Here is a 21,123-nt window from a genome sequence, read left to right as displayed (position 1 = left end):
GCCATCCTCATATATATAATTTGATATATTTTGATAGATACCAACCAAATTAACTCTTAACAATCGAATTAACTTCTGACTTTTAGATTCAATGCTTTAGGCAGAGCCAAAACTGGGAACTCCCATTAGTGTCATAACTTAGGTTCCAGTAAAGCCTTGCAGAGATCACATCCTCATGGATTATGAGGAAAATGAAAGACACCTTCACAAGCTCCTGAGGGCAGAAGGGACAAGGGAGTAGATTACAAATAGAACTAACTGATCTACCAATAGAATCCATTGCTGCAGAGTTAACAGCAACCTGATGCCCAGTATTTCAAGCCAAAGGTGATCTTGGATTATATAGTTTGAGTGGACTGGAGGAATTCATCCTGTTAGGAAATGACAAAGCCTGAACTCAGATACGAGCACAAGCCATACCTAAAAGAAGGTGGATTGGGGAGATATTTCAAGGACTTGGTCACTATATGGAAATGAGGGTAAGTATCAAGAGGCATATAAATGACTCCCAAATTTTTGACTTGAGAAATTGGAAGATGATGGCACCATTGCCCTATAAAATGAATAGGAGGAAGCTTTGCTTATAAGTTTGTCTCTTAAGCCAGAATTCCTCAGTTGGACTACAAATTCTATTGGATACCAGCTCTGTGACTCTAGCCAAATTAGTTAATTTCTCCTTGCCTTGATTTCCTCATTTCCAAAATATGAATAATAATAAGATCCACTTCATGGGACTGTTATGAGGATCAAATAAGTTAGTATCTTAGTGCTCAGGACAGAGAGAGTGCTTAGAACTATGCCAAGCACATAGCAAGTGTCACATAATTGTTAGAATATTAACAGTATTAGTTTAAGTTCTTAAAATATTTGTCTTCTTTGAAAACTTATATAATAGTGATGTGTCTACATTCATCCTCAAGACCACAGACAATGGGCACAATGACAAAAGCCGCTGATGCTCTCAGGAGACTGTGCATCAGTTTGAATTCATTCTTGCTCAATCAAGATAATGAACACAAAGGTTACAATGCGAACACACCTCTTGTGAAAAAAAGCTTTCTTCCTCTGTTTTCTATCATATCTCTTATAGACAGGGAGCATCACTACTCCCCCAAATGACTCTCCTTCAGATAAATGGTATACTTAGGATGCCCTAAATATCCTATGAACATTGCCAACCTCATGTCCTTCCTTACATTTGTGCCTATCCTCTTTATCATTTGTAGCCTGCAATCTTACTCAAACTCTCCCTCCTTTATTATTTTATGGCAAAGCACTCTCTTTTTTAACCTCATACCAGTAAGAAATTTTTTATTATCCCATCCAGCCCTTCTTACATGGATCTATTTTTGTTTCATACTATACTTTCCTATGTAATTTTCTAAAAACCCAAATGTGGGGGGCACCTGGGTGGCTCAGTGGGTTGAGCCTCTGCCTTAGCTCGGGTTATGATCTCAGGATCCTGGGATGGAATCCCGCATCGGGCTCCCTGCTCAGCGGGGAACCTGCTTCCCCCTCTCCCTCTGCATCTCCCCCCACTTGTGCTCTCTCTCCTTTTCTCACTCTCTGTCAAATAAATAAATTCTTTAAAAAAAAAAAAACAACAAATGTGGGATTGGGAGAGGGGATAACTCTCTTTACTATTTTGCTACCCCTGTGTCAATTTTCTTCAGTGTAATGCACATTAGGTGCTGCATAAACACTTCATCATTTGTTGAATGATGGTTGTAGTTTTCCTCAATAGAAAGGAGAATAACAAAGACAGAAGGTAGGTGGAGATTTAGTTGAAATTTCCATAATTAAAACAAACGTCACTAGAGACAACTTCTAAAAGGGTTTTCCCTCTAATTCAGTCTAGGTTAGCTCTTATGTTCCTCAACTACAAACCTCAAGGTCATTCCTTTCTTATAGACTTCACTGCCACATTCAAGACTCTCCTATCCCTCCTGCCTCTAGTCATCATTTTCAAGAGCTTCAATCTCTCTACTAACCACTCCCCTAAACACCTGGCCTCATAGTAAGTACATTTACCTACTTAGCCCTCATTTTTCCATTTTATTGCTAATACATTTTATCACACCAACCCCCTTTATTAACCTAAAGATACCTTGGGAGTTGCCATACAATAATGGTCAAAAATATGGAATCTAGTGTTAGCCAAAACTGCCGAAATCTCTATTTGGGAACTTAACAGCTCTGTAATACTGAACAAGTTAGGTAACTCTTTAGAAACAATTCTCCATGGCATTTCTGCACATCTTAGATCAGGTTTTACTTTGCACTGTCTCTTCAAGGATGTTATTATAGCAAACAGCCTTGGAAAATACAAAGATTGTTTCCCACTAATGTGGAAGTCAGATTTTATTTATCAGCTAACGAAGATAATAAAGATAACGTCTCCTTCTGGGACAATGTTGGACAGGTTTGCTAGCAACCTCTTATAAGATTGGGGGTTTCTTAAACTTAGAGTTTCTCTATAGTAACAAACCACTACATGCAACATTCACCAGGCTACTTTGTATCATCCCAATGGGACTCTAGGGGCAAAGGAGCATGAAGCTCATTCCATTTGTTATACCATGAGTAATGAAGTCATCTGTCTGTCTCTGTTCTCTGCTACCATCTATGAACATGTGGCTGGCTAATCTGTTAGCTTGTAAGAAAGGTAAGATCTCAGACTTTCCACAGTTCTTGATAAAAACCTCTTTACACTTCAGTTTCCCTTTTACCAACCCAAAAAATGGAAAGAAGATGCCTATCTCAGAGTTAGCATGTTAATTAAATGGGGACAAAATGAGATAATATATATACAATGCTTTAGACCAGTCTGAACCTCATGCCTGGACTCTACAACAGTTTTTGGTGACTTCTGACTGCCAGCTTGTCAAATGCCCTGCTCTCCAACTCTGTTCTCACTGGTGGTTTTGCAATGCTGACACCATAAATCATCCTCTTCTTGAAAATTCCTAATCCCTTGAAAGTCTGTGACTCTGGTTTCCTTCTTACATTTTTACCTCTCTCTAGTTCCTTCCCAAAATGTCACACTCACACACACATACAGAGGAATTTACAAAAGGAGAGTGCTTTGCAAATGTCTTAAGACAGTTCTAAATTCTACAAAATATTAATTAGTGACACAACAATAGCAGCCAACAGGTTTTTCTAAAATGGAGGAAAGGAAAAGCAGTAATCAGAATGAGGGGAAGAAGAGAGTCACGAGATCTTTATCAAAAGGGGACAAGAGTTATAAGACATCTGTGATATTCCGTGTCACTCACTTATACAGAAGGTCAATATTTATCATTCTATTATTCTCCAATGTCCAATCTTAATTAAATATTTGCAAAAAAATTACTAGAAAGAAAACAATAGAAATGGTGGCTGTAAGCTATATAACCAAATGCCACTATAGAACTTATACTTTGGCTTCATGAAAATTCAAGGTATAGAAAATTCTTAGCGTTAGCCTTACATAACTCAGTGTCAGCCTTAGATCACCCCTTACTTGATCTGATAAGCTTACCTGTAACAAAAAATCGAAGAGTGCCAGCTTGGACCACTCGTGATGATGTATTTCAGTACAACCCCATTCAGGCTTAGGTACTCGGCCATTCTGCCAACACTTCTGTTTCAACAACTGTTGGTAAGTTCCCCAGGTGAGCTTAACAGAAGAGTGGGTCTCATTACTTGCTGGAGATAAAGATGAGTCCCAGAGAATGAGAGGGCATGGTCGGCCATCTATAAAATCCAAACAAACAAACAAATTTGCTTTAGCATGTTCAGCATGACTCAGTGTGAGATTTTAGACAGTCACTCATAGCTTTGCCCTCTCACCTCCCAAATGCAAGAGTTTGATTAGATGATATTTCAAGGTCCCTGTTAGGCAATGAAAGGAAAGATTTTTGAGACAAGATGTTTTATTGATGTGGCACAGGAATAAGCCACTAATTACCAATAACAACGTCCTCTGGTTAATGTGGTTTTATTCCACTTCTAAAAGCAAACACCATGAAAAGGGTAAGAATCCAGGTGTTTATAATCATCTATTCGATGTCTGAGTGGAGTTGCTCTCTATATGTAATAACAACTGTCTGATTTTCTGGGGCCACAGAAAAAGAATTTTTGGAAGTCACAAATTTAAAAGTGAAATTGCACGGCTCACACCAGCCACCACCATAATTTCCAAAGAAATAAAAAAGAAGCAAGATGGAAACTTTTTTTCTCTTTTGGTGGAAACAATAGTGCTCTTGGTAATGGATCATGTATTCACACATAACCTCACGAAGTGCATTTAAGCAAATGTATTTCTTCAATTGCATGCACACAGACGATACGTTAAAAAAAAAAAACTATCATTCTAATTGTTTTTGTCTCACTCTTGAGAGTTTAGAAAGGCCACTGGTAGACTGTACCAAGAATGATGAATCCAAGTAAAGTCATAAACAGGGAAGATCACGAAGGTCCAATAAATGATACTTCAAGCTTAAAACAAATGACATCACTTTCCAGCCCCCATTTCTGCCAAATAAAGTCACTGACAGATGATGTTAAGCAGCTTTGCTTCTAAGTTAAAAATCAGAATGATGCTCTTGGGGAGAAAAAAAGTCACAAAGATCTGGAAAAGCCCACTTAACTCATTCTTAACAGGCCTGGACAACAGAAGCCTCTGAAATTATGACTGGAATGTCTAAGACACATCACAGGAATTTTTAAAAGTCCTTTTAAATAACCTGAGAGCTCTTGATCTATGACTGTATTCCTTTGGTTAAAGACATTTATTTTCCCATCTTGCTTGTTTGCCTTTTGTAGAGTTCTTATCTTTGTCTGGTCTTTACTACAGGAAACTGCTGTCTTCTCTAACCTCTTCTGAATTTGCTGTTACAGTGACCTCAATAACTTTGGTAGTGTTCACAGATCACGTGCATTCCAGTTTTATTCGAAAGAAAAATCTTCTTCCTTTTAGCCTTGGAATTTCAGCCTAGGACTTTTATGCAAGAAGTCCTTTAGATTTGGGGAAGCCTGCCACAGTGACTAACACAATTAAGAAAAAAAATAGAGAAAGAACATAGATCTAAACTAAAGAACTTCATTTTTAACACCATCACCCCTTTTCTTTCTTTTGACTTTCCTAAATGGTTTTGGGGCTGCTCAAAACTCATTGTTTTCTTAGGTAGAAGATAAATATAATTTTAAATGAGTAGACTCCAAATATGACATCAGTTTAACAAATAATAATAATAGTAAAGCCAAGGCAAACGCAGTCCATCATGAGTGGGAGACAGGTAGAGACCAATGTCTCTACCAAATAAGAGTCCAAATATGAGTGGAAGACAAACATCACTTGCATAGATATGTGTACTTCAGACTTCGAAAGATAAACACCAAGAAGTTCTACCCATCGATGTCTCTGTACTAAAGTTATACGCAGATGGCACTTTAGATTCACAGGGCTAGGAAGTATTCAAAGGGAGTTGAAACCTAATCCTGAACCTCAACAACACACATCAGTACAGGAGACAGACAGGCGGGCCGTTTCCTCAGCAATTCACATGAGGCTCACAGAGAAATAGGGAAATGATTTACATAAACAATTGAAACAGTTAACCTTTTGGGCTGTTTTTCTTTCCTTTAAGACATTTGTTTCTTATTTTTAAAGCAATTAAAAACAAATCTACTCATTTCAGGAAATGTAGAAAAACATTAGCATGTAAAACTAAGAAAACAAAAATCCACTATAAGCCCCGGATAGGAGCTTAATAATTGGTTCTGTGATTTATATACTGACTTCTGGTATTTTCCCATCCTTTTCTTTCTCACCTCAAAATGTACACTGTTTTTAGAAACTTAAGAAGTAGAACTTTTGGTGAGAGCTTAGTGCTCTGGAATCCTACAGATCTTTTGAAATCTGGTCACCTTACTTCTTAGCTTTGTAACATTAGACAAGTTAAGCAATCTCTCTAAGCCTTGCTTTCATCCTCTGTAAAATGGGGGTGAGAATGTACCTTCCCAAATTGGTTTTTAGGATTAAATGAGTTCTTACATTTGAAGTCCTCAACCTGATGCCTAATGTATATGCGTATCCCAGAAACTTCTGCTACAAGTATTACTCTATAGAGACATGATGCAATGACACAATTCATCAGTCTTTGACTGCCTTCATTTGTATATGGAGCATCTACTATGTGAAGTATAGTACTAGGAACTGAACCTAAATCAATCAATCAATAAATGCCAATTTCTATTTATTTTCCTGGCGTTTACATTTCAACTGGGGGAAGAGGCAAAAATTATGTGAGGAAAGTAAACTATGTGGGACTGCCTTGTATTATACAGTTAGTCATATATACAGTTTGACTGCTTGACTAAATATTTTACCACAAACATTTCTCTTACAATTAAATATTTTTAAATGGCATCAGTTCAATTGTCATATAATAACCTAATCCAGTGGTCAGCACACCCTGTCAAAGGTAGGTAGTAAACATTTTAGGTTTTGAAGGCCACCTCGTCTCCATCACAACTATTGACCCAGAAAATGCTTAACTCTGCTGTGGCATGAAAGCAGTCAAAAACAATAGATCAGCAGATGGATGTGACTGTTCCAATAAAACTTTATTATAGACATGAAATTTGCATTTCATATCATTTTCAAGTGTCATAAGAAATGTTGTTGTTCTTTTTATTTTTTTCAACGATTTCAAATTGGAGAAAGCATCTGTAGCTCACAAGCCACTCAGAAAGAGGGAAGGGGCCATCTTTGGCCTGCAGACTGTTGTCAGTCAGCCCCTGATCTAGTCTTTAAGGATATTGAATTTCATTTGCCATTTCTCTATTTCAGCACATCGAATTTTCTGAATGATACATTTTCTATACTATTATTTAAAAAGTTGTTCCCAAACTGCCAAAGGGAGCTTTCAGCTGCTAGGAGTAATTGGTTTTCAGTTAATATTCTGGGGTTTTCTCCACATCTATCCATGTCCCCTCAGCAAAATATTTTGAATGCTGACCATAACACAAAGATATTCCATCCTGCCCTGCTGGAAATCTGTGTCCCTCAGGCAAGGGAGATTTCCAGAAAGCAAGAAGAAAGCAGGGCAAGTAGTAATTCTCAGGCTGAGCGTGGGTGGGGTGGGTCCTTCGCACACACTGGTCTCCTTCCTGCATCTCAGTGCGTATGGCCGGCCCTCCAGATGATAGTCGTAGTCAGAATGGCTCCAGATCTCAGAGCCATGAGTATGAGTGTGGAAGAATTCCACTTTCTATAAAATATGACTGTTAGAAGAATGAAGTGAACTTTGGTAGATCTGAAGGGATGACAGAAAAATAGCCTCTGAAAACAGGAAACTGGTTAAAGCAACTTACCCTGAAGTATTTCAGAGATGAGGAGCATTCATCTCTTCACATTCAGGTTTGTCAAAATGATGCAGTACTTCACTCTCCAGAGAAATCTGAAGAGTGAAGAGATAAAATTCTAACTGTCAGAGTGGTGAGAAAGCAGGTTTTAAAAGATATGTGGGTGTTCGTGTGAATTAAAGGTTATACAGCTGCTTTAAAAAATGCGACTTGCCAGCATAAGTTGGCTTTTTTTCCCCAAAATTTGAATATTTCCTCTGATTTTTTATGTTCTCCCAAGTCATTCTCTACCCAAAAGCACAAAGAAGACATCCTTTTGAGAAGATGAACATGAACATTCACTAAGAATGTGTCCTCTACGCGATCTCCTTTGTCTGGAATTTTTAAACACCCTTCCCTTTGAACACCGGCTGCCTGGTTGTGTTGAACTGCAGGTGAACGCTAATCATGCTGGCTGGAGTTCTCAGTGTCTGTCTGCATTTGTCACTGAACAAAAATAAGTAAAAACATTCTGGAGTTCTAAAATCAAAGGTCCTTTCTATCATATGGGCCAAGTTCCGAGACTGTTTCAAGACTCCTTGTGAACAAGACAAAAAGAAAAGTGGCAGCTCAGCTCAGAGCCCTTCCTTAAAAATAACTCTCCAGGGCGCCTGGGTGGCTCAGTGGGTTAAAACCTCTGCCTTCTGCTCATGTCATGGTCCCAGGATTCTGGGATCCAGCCCCACGTGGGGCTCTCTGCTCAGCAGGGAGCCTACTTCCTCCTGTCTCTCTCTGCCTGTTTCTCTGCCTGCTTGTGATCTCTGTCTGTCGAATAAATAAATAAAATCTTTAAAGAAAAAAAAAAATTCTCCAAAATCTATTCAAGAAAACAAAAGCCAATCAAAATTTTAGACTCATCTTTGTTATAGGAAATGAATTCTGTCAGGTTCCACAACAACTATCAACAGTGCATTGGAGGGAAACCTTAAAGCCTTGGATCTCTAATTGCTAAAGGCAATTATTGGTGTTGCTGTAACTCCAATGATAGTGTAGCAGGTGTCTAGCTGTTAATGATCCCTTAAGTACTGTCTGTTCTATTTTTCTAGAGTGCCTCTCCCAGTAGGATTTTGGCAATTAAAAGTATTAGACTGAAGTGAAGAAGCAGGTAAGATCTCTTGGCTTAGAGCTGGTAAATGTGAGCAAGTCAGAGAATGCGAGAGAAGATTCCGGGACAGCCCTGAGGGAGAAGACAATTTGAAAGAGTTGATGAAATTTTAATTCCGCTCAGGGTTTTAGATATTGTTAATTTACTTATTCAAACAAACTTTTACAATTGTCCTCAAGTAGACCTATTAGTGCCTGGGTGTTAGACGGAAAGAATTCAGTGAGACACAGCAAACATAGAAGCCTCACAAGATCCCTATCCCTGGTAAGCCCTAGCCTCAGAAACAGAGAAGTTGCACACCTAATGATGATCAGACAAAACTATCTGCCAGTCGAACAAGGGTTTGAAGGCAACAAGTGAAGGACTAACGTAAAGATTGAGCTGTCAGTGCAAAGTTAAGAAACGGAGGAATACTGTGCCCTAGAATAGCTATGTGCCGAAATGTCGCAGTTAATAAGGAAAAGAAACTTCGCTGGAAAAGAGCTAAGAACATGCAGTGTTGTAGAAAAAGAAATCACAAATGTTGACTCTACTCCTGACTGATCACTCATCTCCACAGAACATGAGTCAAGTCCCTCAACCACCTTGATTAAAGCACTGAGTTCCCCAAGGTATGAAAAGAGTACCTTCCAAATCTATCTCATGGTTGTGTGAGAATCCAGTGAAATACTGGAAATATAGCCCTGTCAAATATTTAAAAGAACCAAACTTAGGTTTTTATGATTTAAAGAAAGGAGAGGCAGAAGAGAAGCAGAATTCTATAGATTCCATATGTATACGTTCTCTATAGTCAACCAAGTCCTATCTCAGAATAGATTTCTGGCTAATTTAGATGAAATTTTTTCAAAAAACAAAGAAAAAACCTTTATTTACTTACATAACTGTTTTTCAGTTTATAACTTGTTTTCTCTAGATTGGACTGAGTTAAAATAATTTCCATATCTCCTTAAGAGTTAGCTAAGTGAGAAGCTGAGGAAACAGGAAAGGAGAATGTCCTGTGACTTCTGCCATCACAAACTACTTAACAATCTAAATCATCAGTTCTACTTTAAAAACACAGCGTGCTTCTCTTTTCTGAACCTTGGACTAATGGACAGGAACTTCTGCTTTCTAGGTCTGCCCTGGACTTCTGCTATATATGTAAATGAAATTTCCCAGAAAATTCCTGTCTCAATATTCCATTTAGAAAAACAGAAATCAAATGTGACTTCTGAGAGTGTCACATCTGTGTCACATATGTGAGGATGTGGTCACTGTGCCAGGCTCCAAAAAAACAGTCATATTTTATGAACAATGTCCTGGTCACATTAGGGTGACCCAGTCCTGGGCCATTTCATTTTATTAATGTAGATAAAGGAGCCATGAATTCTTGCCCAGGGTGACCTTCCTACAATGCAAAACTCATTATATCACTCCTCTTCTTCAAACCCTTCAATGATTCTCCATTATCTGCAAGATAAAGTCTATGTCCTTACATGACATCGAACCCAGTCACTCTGGAGTACCACAGTTTTATCTCACTTCATCCCCCCCACAATCCTCCCAAACCCTCTCTCCTTCAGAGCTCTGAGATTTCCTAAGCACCTCTGTCTTCACAAGTTTTTCACACATCTATTCTCTCTACCCTTCCGACACCCACCCCATCTCTCACTCCACCCACAGTGACTTTAGATCAAGTTCTGACGCTAGCTCTTCGAGACGTTTTTATAATGCCCCACCCACCCCCCTACGCACACATTCTGAGCTAAATTTTCCTCCTCTGTGACTGCAAGATCTCCTCAAAATATCTCCATTGAGGTCTCTGTCATACCCTTTTTGTATGGTGCAGTTGCTTAGCTGTCTTCTACCCTCCAAGCTGAGCATTCTATGAGAACAGGGACTATTTCATTATTACCTTTGGACCTCCAACTCCTGACATGATATCTGCACCAAAGCAAGCACTCAAAAATATTGGAGAATGGGGGCACCTGGGTGGCTCAGTTGGCTAAGCGTCTGCATTTAGTTCCGGTCATATCCCAGGGTCCTGGGATCAAGCCCCATGTCTGGCTCTCGGCTCAGCAGGGTGCCTGCTTCTCCCTCTTCCTCTGCCACTCCCCCTGCTTATGCTCGCTCTCTCTCTCTCTCTCTCTGTCAAATAAATAAATCTTTTTAAAAATGTTGGAGAATGAATGAATGAAATTTTCAGAATCCCTCAATTTTCATCTATAGCCCTGAAGTTCCAAGGAATGGTCAATGGGCTCAGAATCGAAGTTTGGTTAATGGGACATCCATTCACATTAAGCTGTGACTGAAGTGCCCTCACTCCCAACTGAGTTAAGAAAGATCAGAAAGAAACTTCACAAACAAAGGCGAGGATATGCAGAAGCTTCCATGACTTGGTTCTATCTAGTTTGTGCTCAACAGTCCATTCCCAGGTCTCCATAACCCTGTGAGTCACTGGAATAATGAAAATGAGGGTGGTGGAAACCTGTCTCTCTCCTCCAGACCCCAGATCACTGTCTTGAGAAGGGGAATAGTGAGAGAGAGCATGAGCAGGGGGAGGGGCAGAGGGAGAGGGAGAAACAGACTCCCCGCAGAGCAGGGACCCTGATGCAGGGCTTGATCCCAGGACCCCAGAATCATGACCTGAGATGAAGGCATATGCTTAACCCACTGAGCCACCCAAGTGCTAATATGAAAAAAACGTTTTTTTTTTTTTTCATATCAACTCACTTAATTTTCACAACTTCATGAGGTAAGTTCTGTTACCATCATTATTTTTATTGTCATCATCCCCAATATATTAATGAAGAAATAAGGTGCACAGAAATTAAGTTAATTTATCCCAGGTAACACAGCCACTTGATCACAAATGACTACAGTATCGGGATTCAAACTCAGTTACTCTGGATTGTCAGTTGCATGAACTGAATTGTGTTCCCCCCAAATTTATATGTGAAAGCCCTCAATACGTCAGAATGTGATGGTATTTGAAGACAGGGCCTTTAGAGAGGCAGTTAAGTTAAAATGAGGCCATTATGGTAGGCCCTAATCCCAAATGTCTGGTGTTGCCATAAAAAGAGATTGAAACACAGAGAGACACGGGTGAGGGCACTTACAGAGGAAAGGCCATGTGAGGGCAAAGAGAGAAGGCAGCCATCAGCAAGCCACGAGAGAGGTCTCAGAAAAAAACAAACCTGTGGACACCTTGATCTTAGATTTCCAGCCTCCAGGACTGTGAGAAAATAAAACTGTGATTTCAGCCACTCCTCCTATGGTATTTTGTGATGGCAACCCTAGAAACCTAATATGACAATCCATGCCCTGAACGACAAAACTATTTGAATCAGAGTGTGCGGCTTCTTCTCCATGTTTAGAACAGTGCCTCACACACAGAGAAAGTAAGTGTTATCAACTACAACTGCAATATTCACCCATTCAATGAAATCGGAGTGAGGCTGTCTAGTCCCTCTGCACCTTCATGGTCCTTAGACCGATCCAGAAACAATAACAGATTCAGTCCTAATGGAAAGATCATAACTTTGAGCTCAGGAAGGTTCTAAGTAGGTCCTGGCATCGGTAGTGGATGAAGATTCCCTTCGGGCCACCCAACTGCCACACGGCCCACTGGTGTCAGCTCTAAAAAGGCAGAGATCCTTGACTTTTGTGTTCACTGGTGTAGCCCGCAGTGACCAGAGGAGCAGCTGGCACAGAGCAGGTGCTCAATAATATATTTCCTAAAAGAAGAAAAGATGACTATCATACTGGAGAAGGGCGCAGATTGCACAGAACTGAGAAGCACATGCATTCTTCACACCATGGTAACTATTCATTGTACTTTCTGTCTGGGCCATGTGTGGGATCAAGGGACAAGCCGCAGAAGCATGGCAGAGAAGGTTACCAGGTCCCCTCGCTTGTTTAGGAAAGTATGTAGTAAACAAACAAGAGGATCCTGGAACACAGTGCCACACTGAGCGGATGCTCAGCAAACTTTTGTTCACCAGTGAATGAAAATTATTAAGCTCACCAGCTCAATTTGATTGCTAATGAAATACTCTTATGACTTTTCTGGTAACACAATGTGCTTTCAATCCAGATTTTAACAATGAAACGTGATTCCTAGACTCCCAAAGAAATCTTTGAAGAACGTTTGTTCTTCAAAAATCCAAGGCTTTAGGATTTTGAGTCATTGTAGCTCCAGGTTGTGGGAGCATCTGGATTATTTCCATAACTCCCTGCAAAAGGTTTCTGTTTTTACCTGAGAGCCTGAAACAACGTGAAATTGGCAGGTGCCATCTCCCTGCTCTGGCTACCGCCCCATTACCCAGCAAATGCTGTGCTACTCACATGGCCTCAAAAAGAGAGTGGAAAATACGCACTGGATTTCTCCTACTTTATCATAAAATGAGGAGATGCCAGTTGGAAAACAGTGAGCAACTTGGGATCTACAATGAATTTAAATGGCAGTGGATGGGGCGCCTGAAGTTTGTCATGGAAGCAGCCTTGACATACAGAATTCCTGGAACTGGGCTACCTTAATTCGGTGTGACAGCTCTGTGGCAATAAAGCAGCATCTTAAAAATAAAGCATACATAATGTATCTCCCATACTGGGCATGAAAAATAGTACAATGCTTAAATGCTACCAAAATGGTGTCCCTTGGGATTCATTCACATTACTGAGCAGACTTTGAGGGAAGCTTTGGCAAAGCTGCTCAAGCGAAGATCACAGAGGGGTGCTGGGTTTTCTTATGCTCTTGACTTTTATGTGGATGTAGTTTGCTTTTCTAATCTTAGGTAAACAGTTCAAAATATTTTGTTAAAAAAATTAAATGTATCAGCACCATAGAGTATCTGGTGACCCTTGAAACTTTTGCAAGGATAGTTTGGCAGAAAACACACCAATATGTTCAGTCATGTTTGTATAATCATTTATGGTAAAACAAGAAAATCTAGTAAGCATTGGCTTGCATTTAAAAAAAAAAGAAAGAAAAAGAAATTCTTGCAAAAGTATTCAGAGTGGTATGTCATACTTCCTTTTAACAAAATATCACCCATGTTCAGTTGTTGAATTGAAAACAGAAATTGAGTAGAAACAGTAGTGATAAATCAGAAATAACCAGGCTAAAATTTGCCCATTTTTGCCACTATCCCATAACTATACCAAGTTATATCTTAGAGGTGATGTGGGTTAAAAGAATCAACTTAAGGAGGTTTTACGTATCAGACAGAATGGTTACACATTTCAGTTTCATTGCTCACTATTGTCCTTGGGCAAATTTCATAATCTTTCTGAATCTCAGTATTCTCATATGTAAAGTATCGATAGTATCTTCTTTACAGAATGATAAAGTGATGCATTGGCTTATAATACCAAATGTGTTGTAGGAACTGGGTGATGTATAGCAGTAGATTCCTTACAAATTCACAGTTGAAGAAGATATCATTGTTGCAGAAATTGATTTTTTTAAAAAGTCCTTTGGTGCTGTCTTTCCATTCAATTTTGCATTTCCCACATAGATATGCACAAGAGGAGACTCTGTTCCAGTAACAATTGCTAGATTTTGTAGCATGGTACACCACTGGTACTCCCTATCTAATTACAACCTTGCTTTTCCCTAAGGACACCATTCTCATTTTCTGAGTTATCTTTGGAGTCACAGAACATGGTCTGATATAGAGCACCAGGTCAGTGGGTCCATGAATTTCACATACATACTTTTTGTATTCAAAGAGAATCAGATACAATTCATCAAGTTATACAACCAAAAACCTGTCCTAAGCTAACCTGAGCTAGTGGGTCTCTGCTGGTAGGATCACCCACAACAGTTTTATTAATTAAAAAAACAAACAAACAAAACCTGAAGATGAGCTTTATAGCTGAGACTTCAGACTCAATCAACAGAAAGATTCACCTGAGAGGTTGGGGGCAGGTAGACCATTTAATTGTAGCATTGGATTTTCTCATTAAAAAAATTTTCTACTGCAAAGGTTTCTTAAAAAGATTTACTGAGATAAGCCAAATATCTGTATTTGATTCATAATACAGACCAGCTATGTTCTTGGTTCTGGGCTTGAATTTATTTTCACAAACATTAATCAAAAGTCAGAGAACAGAAACAACACTTAGGGCAGGATTACTTATAGGATTTTTCTGGCCACTCAATCTCCCATATATTAAAAAATTTATTCTTAGACCAAGCCAGATCATCAGAGGAAATACATACCTAAAATAATCCAACAGTTCCTCCTACAGAAAACCCATTATCAAATTACATTACAGTGTAAGACCCGCAGACCACATTGATGGTCCTCACAAGAATAAGCTCTATAAATCTCATTATTTGCATAACACAGAGGTTGCCAAAGACATTTTTCATTACCTTTATAGTGAGCTCTTTATAAGATCCTCCAGGAGAAATCTCAGCATGACTTTAAGTCTAAAAATGGTCGTACTTGTCTCCTGAGTATTGGAAGTGGAAGCAAATACAGATTTACTGTTAAGAATCAGTAGAACACTGGGAGCGTCTGTGACTCAGTGGGTTAAGCCTCTGCCTTCGGCTCAGGTCATGGTCTCAGGGTCCTGGAATCAAGCCCCACATCGGGCTCTCTGCTCAGTGGGGAGCCGGCTTACCCCCCACCTTTCTGCCTGCCTTTCTGTCTACTTGTGATCTCTATCCATCAAATAAAAAAAATATTTTTTTAAAAAAATCAGTAGAACAAGCCAAGATGTATTCCTGCATTCATTCAAAAATATTTATTGAACACCTACTATGTGCCAGATTCTCCACTAGGATCTAGAAATAATAAACAAGACAGGAAATGTTTCTGCCTTCACAGACCTAGAGACTAGTGGAAATGAAAAGATGATTAAACAAGTAACTAAAATACAAAGAGATGATATAAAATGAACCAGAGGGGCACCTGGGTAGCTCAGTGGGTTAAGCCTCTGCCTTCAGCTCAGGTCGTGAACTTCGTGTCCTGGGACTGAGCCCTGCATCAGGCTCCCAGCTCAGTGCGGAGCCTGCTTTCCCGCCGCCCCCCCCACCCCCGGTGCGGAGCCTGCTTCCCCACCTCTCTGCCTGCCTCTCTGCCTACTTATCATCTTTGTCTGTCAAATAAATAAATAAAATCTTTAAAAAAATAAATGAACCAAAAATAGGTCCTGGGCAACTAGGTAAGATCTATCATCTCCTTAGGTAGACAGGGAGCCTGAAATAAATCTAAGCTCGGACCAAAAGAAGAATAAGAGGACGCTAGAGGAAAATATACCCTTCTGTGGAAATCAGGAGAGGAAAGACATGTCAAGAAAACCCTAGAAATCGGTGGATACAGAGAGATACCAAGAACCTAAGATGGTCTATATATCTTCTACCATGACCAGCACTGATCTATTTATGCACTTTACACCAATATAATAGCCTACATGAGTAGAATTATATTGTGTAGAGTGTTCATAACTATATTTAAATCATGTCACAGATTCCTGAGGAAATTGGCCTGATTTTATGTCTCTAAATAACTACATAGAAGGTATCAAAAAAAAAAAAAAAAGAGAGAGAGATTTAGTATTGTTTGAGAAATAATCTTAGGTAACTCATCATACTGAGAGTCATATTGATACAACTTTGTTTCTTTTCATCACCGCTTAGGTCCAAAATGAGAGAATAATACCAAGATATATTGGGATTATAAAACCAGTCCTTTAAATTGAGTACAACTGTCCTCTTGATCCTGACAAATGCTGAATATTCAGGGGTGCCTGGGAGGCTCAGAGGGTTAAGCGACCAATTCTCGATTTCAGCTCAGGTCATGATTTCGGGGTTATAGGATCAAGTCCTGTGTCAGGCTCCATGCTCAGCAGGGAGTCTGCTTGAAATTCTCTCTCTCCCTCTGCCTCTGCCCCACATCCCACCTCTCTATCTCATTCGCTCTAAAACAAATAAATAAATGTGTGTGTGTGTATAAAATACATATTTTTTTTAAAAATCCTGGATATTAAGAGCAAAAAATAAGTATATACAAGGAATCCCAATATTGAAAAGTTTAATTCAACAATCAAGAGACCTGTGTTCTAGACCTGGTTATGTCATATAAAGACATGATATGTGAGGCTTGGAGGCCATGTAAGTAATTCAGTGAACTTGGTACCTCATGTATATAGTGTAGTAACATAAACAGACAATATTTATTGAAGATCTACTGGGTGAAAATCACTCATTCCACTTGTTTTTCATGTATTAACTAACAATAACTTCATCAGGTAAGTACTATTGTCCTTTAATAGCTGAGGAGACTGAGGCATTCAGAGATACTGTAACACTTCTGGCTCACATGGTTGGTAAATTCAAACTCAGTCAGAACGGTTCCAAGTTCCTACCCATTAATTCATTCTCCCAACTTCTACCCAAGAGTATCCCAAGGAAGTACCATATTGGAGTATCATACCTCAGGATCTATTCACCTTCTCTACCCAGGGGCCTTTATGACATGATAGTGAATGGATAATAAGAGTGACCCTATGCTATGACCTACTTTGCCAAGACAGACTTGGTAGATGCCTGTTATCTCCATGCACACCAGTATCTTCTTTTACTCCAGGGTGTTCTGCTATGATAAGTTATACAGTCACCTAAACCCAGTGGTTTAGAGCTTGAGTTCTGCTTAAGCAGAATCTACCTTATAGCTTAGTTGTGAGAAATATAGGCATGTATCAGCTATATGAATCAATTAGTATAATGCCTAGCAAATAGTGAGCACCCAAGAAAAATGAGTTTCAACCAATCTTTTATTAAATGTTTGGGAAGTTACTGCACATCTGCCTAATCATGGTGGACTATTTTGTGAACTTGAGACATCAAAACATAACTGTGAGACTGAAGCACCTAGACATGGACCAGGATAAGTAAGGAATGTCAAGTCTTTGTAAGTAAATCACTGGTACTTCTAGAAGTACCCATTGTAAGACTAAATTATAACCCTAAAGCCGTTGAAAATACAGATTAGTTCTTGACCACTCCCAAGAATTTTAATCCATTCCATTCTGGACTCCATAAAATGCTAAATTTTATCATGACGAAAAAATAAGAAAATATTCTTTGAGCTTATAATTCCCTTGTGGTCCTTTCTAGTCTCTTGGGCCAGTCTCGATTCATACCAGCAAATTCTGGGCTTATTCTGCTTTCAAACACAAACCACTGACCCACACTGTATTCAAAGCCTGGAACAGCCTCAGGATTCAGAAAATATCCTTCATACAGTGTGAGCACAGCCACAGACCACCCCTTTTGCCTGACACCCAAGTGACTGGCTATATAACCCAGAACCTGCCAAAATGTCACCTGACAGAGTCTTAGAAATCAAGCTCAATAAATTTTAGTCATGGGCTCGAAGAAACCATATACCTAGTTAGTATATACTGAAAAAATACCTAGTTTCATTTCATTTTCTTTGTAAAACTAAGGGAGTTAAATCAATTGTAAAAGAACCAAAGGGTCTGGTCACCAGGGTGACTCAGTTGGTCCAAGCAACTGCCTTAAGCTCAGGTCATGATCCCAGAGTCCCTGGATCTGGTCTGGCATCAGGCTCCAATCTGCTTCTCCCTCTGACCCTCTCCCACTTTTGTGGTCTCTCTCATTCTCTCTCTCCCAAATAAATAAAATCTTAAAAAAAAAAATTAAAGGGTCAAATCTAACATGGTCTGACTCTGGGCCTTTTAAAAAGTTTCCATCTGCTGGAGAACGATAACCCCCTCTCCCTTTTACTTTTAAAAACTCCTAAGGAATGAAATTCTACTTACTTCCATAGTAACCTCTCTAATAATATGCCTGACTGTCAGCAAGTTCTTTGCCTCCACCCGGCTTCCTCTTCTCATCATGCAAATTGCCACTGGCTTTAATTAGATTTAATAAGCCACTGGGAAGTGCAGTGAGGGAAAAGGAGAGCAAAGATTACACAGTGTGGGCTTACCCTTGCATGTTGAATACAGCATTTCCCTGGAGCGTTCATATCCTCCCAAAGTTGGGAAAATAAAGAACGCCAAACCTATGGAAAGACATGCTGCTGCTGTCCAAATGTGAGACGTGGGTGGAGAAAATCATTTCGAAAGAGAGACTGAGGGAAAAGAGGAAAATCAACCCAAATCCCCAACAGCTGCAAATCACGAAGCATGTGAAGCTGTTACCTTGGATGAACTCTGATTTCCTGCTCACAGACGGCAGGGTCCTGTTGAGCCCAAGGATCCTGTCCAGGTGGAAGGCAAACACCTCACTCATGTCCAAAGGCTGCTTGAGTAGTCCACAGGGACTGGGGCCACAGCGGGGCACAGAGCCAGCAGAGCTCCCCTCCAGCACCAGCAAGTGCGCTCCACTTTTAGAGGACACAGGCTGAAGACCTGCCACTGCACCATCCGCCAACAGGCGCATTCGGAGGATGTCTTCTTTGCTCAGCCACGAGGGGGCGCTCTCACTGTAGATCCTAATGTTGCTTTCCCGGGTCTTGGGCCGCTGAAAATCTGAGCCCCCAACTTGCACTCCGGGGCCCCGTATCCACCTCCAGGGCCGTTCCCCAACCTTGGCCAGGTTTCCTCCCTGGACGTACCCAGGCACTTCAGCATCAGCATCCTGTGGCTGAAGGGATGGTCCGACCAAAGCCTCCTGTCCCAAGGCTGGCGAGGCCACTGCGTACTTCTTCCTGCGCTTGGGTTTCACTGTGCCTCGGATATTGGCAGGCTTGCTGCGCTTGGAGCGTAGGGTAATGTACACCACATTGAGCTGCAGCGTTGTCCCATTGCCCTGGGACTCTGGAGGGGCCAAGGTACCATCCAAGGGTATCTCAGGAAAGGGTGCCTCGGCGGTGTCGCGGCTCTGGTGCGGCCCCTTTTCTGCTGCCCTTCCTTGCTGGAGAGAGGCACGTCCCACCTGGCTCACCAGAAAGCCCAGGTAGATGGCACAGGCAGTGCCCAGCAGGAGGTTCCTCCGGGTCCTTGGACGCCGGCCGCTCCAGAGTTTACGCACCCGCGGGACACACAGGGAGCAGATGAACCAGTTTATGAGTTGCCCTGGCTTGTCTGGACAGGTCATTTCTCTGCTGCATCCACATGTTGAACAGAGTTTAAAGTCTGCAGTTGGTTCCTGCTGACATGATGCATGGTTTCCTGAATTCAGCTGTCGTCTCCTCTTAGGTATATAAGTGATCTCCAGTGGGTAGGGTAGAGGTGGAAATAAAGGGCTGGTGATGAAGTTGGGAATGTTTCTGACACTCGCGGCAGCAAACCTTTTAAACTCCTATCAGCTTCCCCAAGGAGAAGTGTGGCTTGTTTCTGGGAATGAATGAAAACAGAGTTAACTGAGTCACAATCTCAAACTAGTTCAGTTCCTCTTCAACAGTAAAGAAAAAGAGTAACCCTTTCCTTTCATAAATACCACCACCATGAATTTTTTTTAAATTATGTTTAAAAAGAGAAACAGGACAATATAGAATCAATATTCAGTTTAAACTAGTGAAAACAAACCACGAAAATCCAAGAATATTTTATAACTTGTAGCTAGAGTAGTTTAATTTGACTCTGAAAGAAAAACATTAAAATCTGACAAACCCTTTTTGGAATTTAGAAATGATTTCAGACAAGGGATAGACGGTGTTTAAAAACAATCTATAGGCATCCCATTTTTATTTTTTAAAGTTCTGCATTACAGATTGGGCAGAAGCAGCAAGTATTAACATTCAAATTCAGAAACAGTTTCTCTTAATCTGATGGTACAACTTTTTCCTCACTGTAAGTTTCATCATCTCTACATAAAGAATGATCTCAATATAAAGCCAAATGTCCATATATCTCAGAAGAAGTTACATTTTTCAGTCACACACACAGAAACACAAAACACAAATCCAACTGCCTTTCATTCCTTTTCTTCCCACAAAAGTCAGCTGAAAGAAAATAAAGGGATCTCTAGCTTTCTCTCTCTCTCTTTTTTTTTACATTACTAAAAAGAAGAACTCATAAGCAACCTTACTTACACAGCTGGCCCCGTGCTTGGCTCCAGGAAGAATGTAATCCCTGACTGTAATGCAAAGAACTTTTAAAGGCTGAGGCATGTAAGTAGAACATATTTCATGGTCAAGAGTGTTCCACATTTCAAATATCTCAGCTCAGCTTTAAAAGCTCTCTTGAAAACTCCTGATTGTAAAGCAAAACGGTTACTTGTCAACTGGCTGTTGGTAGCCCAGTTTTAAGACACGCAAGGTTTGTTTTTTTTTTTAATAATTTAAAAAATAAACTTTAATTTTAAGATCTGAAAAAACAAAAGCCAAAGCCGTACAGAAGCAGTGTTCATTCAAATAATTTTCCACTTATTTTTAACCCCTGGGAGCCCTCTAGTGTCCTGTTTGGAAACAGACTCAGAAATTTCAGTCTCATGGTGTTAAAAAGGATTGAAAGTGTTTGCTAAGCAGCAGCAGGATAAATACCTTATAAAAGGAGGAATGCCATAACCCTGCTGTCCATCCCGGGTAGCGGGGGCGTAGAACACCAAAGTTCCCAGCGACTACGACTCATCTTACCATCTTGACTGTTTACAGAACATTTGTCTCCCACCACTTCTGAGAAGGCCTGGAGGCTCATAAAAAGGTAAGAAAGGGTTAACTTAA

General features: G+C 40.1%; 1 protein-coding gene and 1 long non-coding RNA gene across 4 annotated transcripts in view; one reads left to right on the top strand and one right to left on the bottom strand.

Moving 5' to 3' along the window:
* The window catches only part of LOC116584397, a 51,313-nt gene extending 43,299 nt beyond the window's left edge, over positions 1-8,014 (top strand). Inside the window, exons 2-4 of the long non-coding RNA XR_004283188.1 lie at positions 1,912-2,017; positions 2,542-2,665; positions 7,634-8,014. This is a non-coding gene — a long non-coding RNA (uncharacterized LOC116584397). The remainder of the gene's footprint in view (positions 1-1,911; positions 2,018-2,541; positions 2,666-7,633) is intronic.
* The window catches only part of GASK1B (golgi associated kinase 1B), a 49,461-nt gene extending 28,339 nt beyond the window's left edge, over positions 1-21,122 (bottom strand). Inside the window, exons 1-3 of one of the 3 annotated variants that reach the window (XM_032332686.1) lie at positions 20,944-21,122; positions 18,659-19,795; positions 3,524-3,738 (exon numbers count right to left, since the gene is read on the bottom strand). In XM_032332686.1, coding sequence (XP_032188577.1) covers positions 3,524-3,738; positions 18,659-19,556 — 1,113 coding nt within the window. In that variant the 5' untranslated portion in view covers positions 19,557-19,795; positions 20,944-21,122. Of the gene's footprint in view, positions 1-3,523; positions 3,739-18,658; positions 19,796-20,489; positions 20,702-20,943 lie in introns of those variants that run through there. The other 2 variants (XM_032332685.1, XM_032332684.1) reach the window with 2 other exon arrangements.
* Position 21,123: the final 1 nt, after the last annotated feature.

Source organism: Mustela erminea, chromosome 2, assembly GCF_009829155.1.
Source record: "Mustela erminea isolate mMusErm1 chromosome 2, mMusErm1.Pri, whole genome shotgun sequence".
In the NCBI taxonomy this organism is placed as follows: Eukaryota; Metazoa; Chordata; class Mammalia; order Carnivora; family Mustelidae; genus Mustela; species Mustela erminea.
This window is presented reverse-complemented; position numbering and strand designations above follow the sequence as displayed.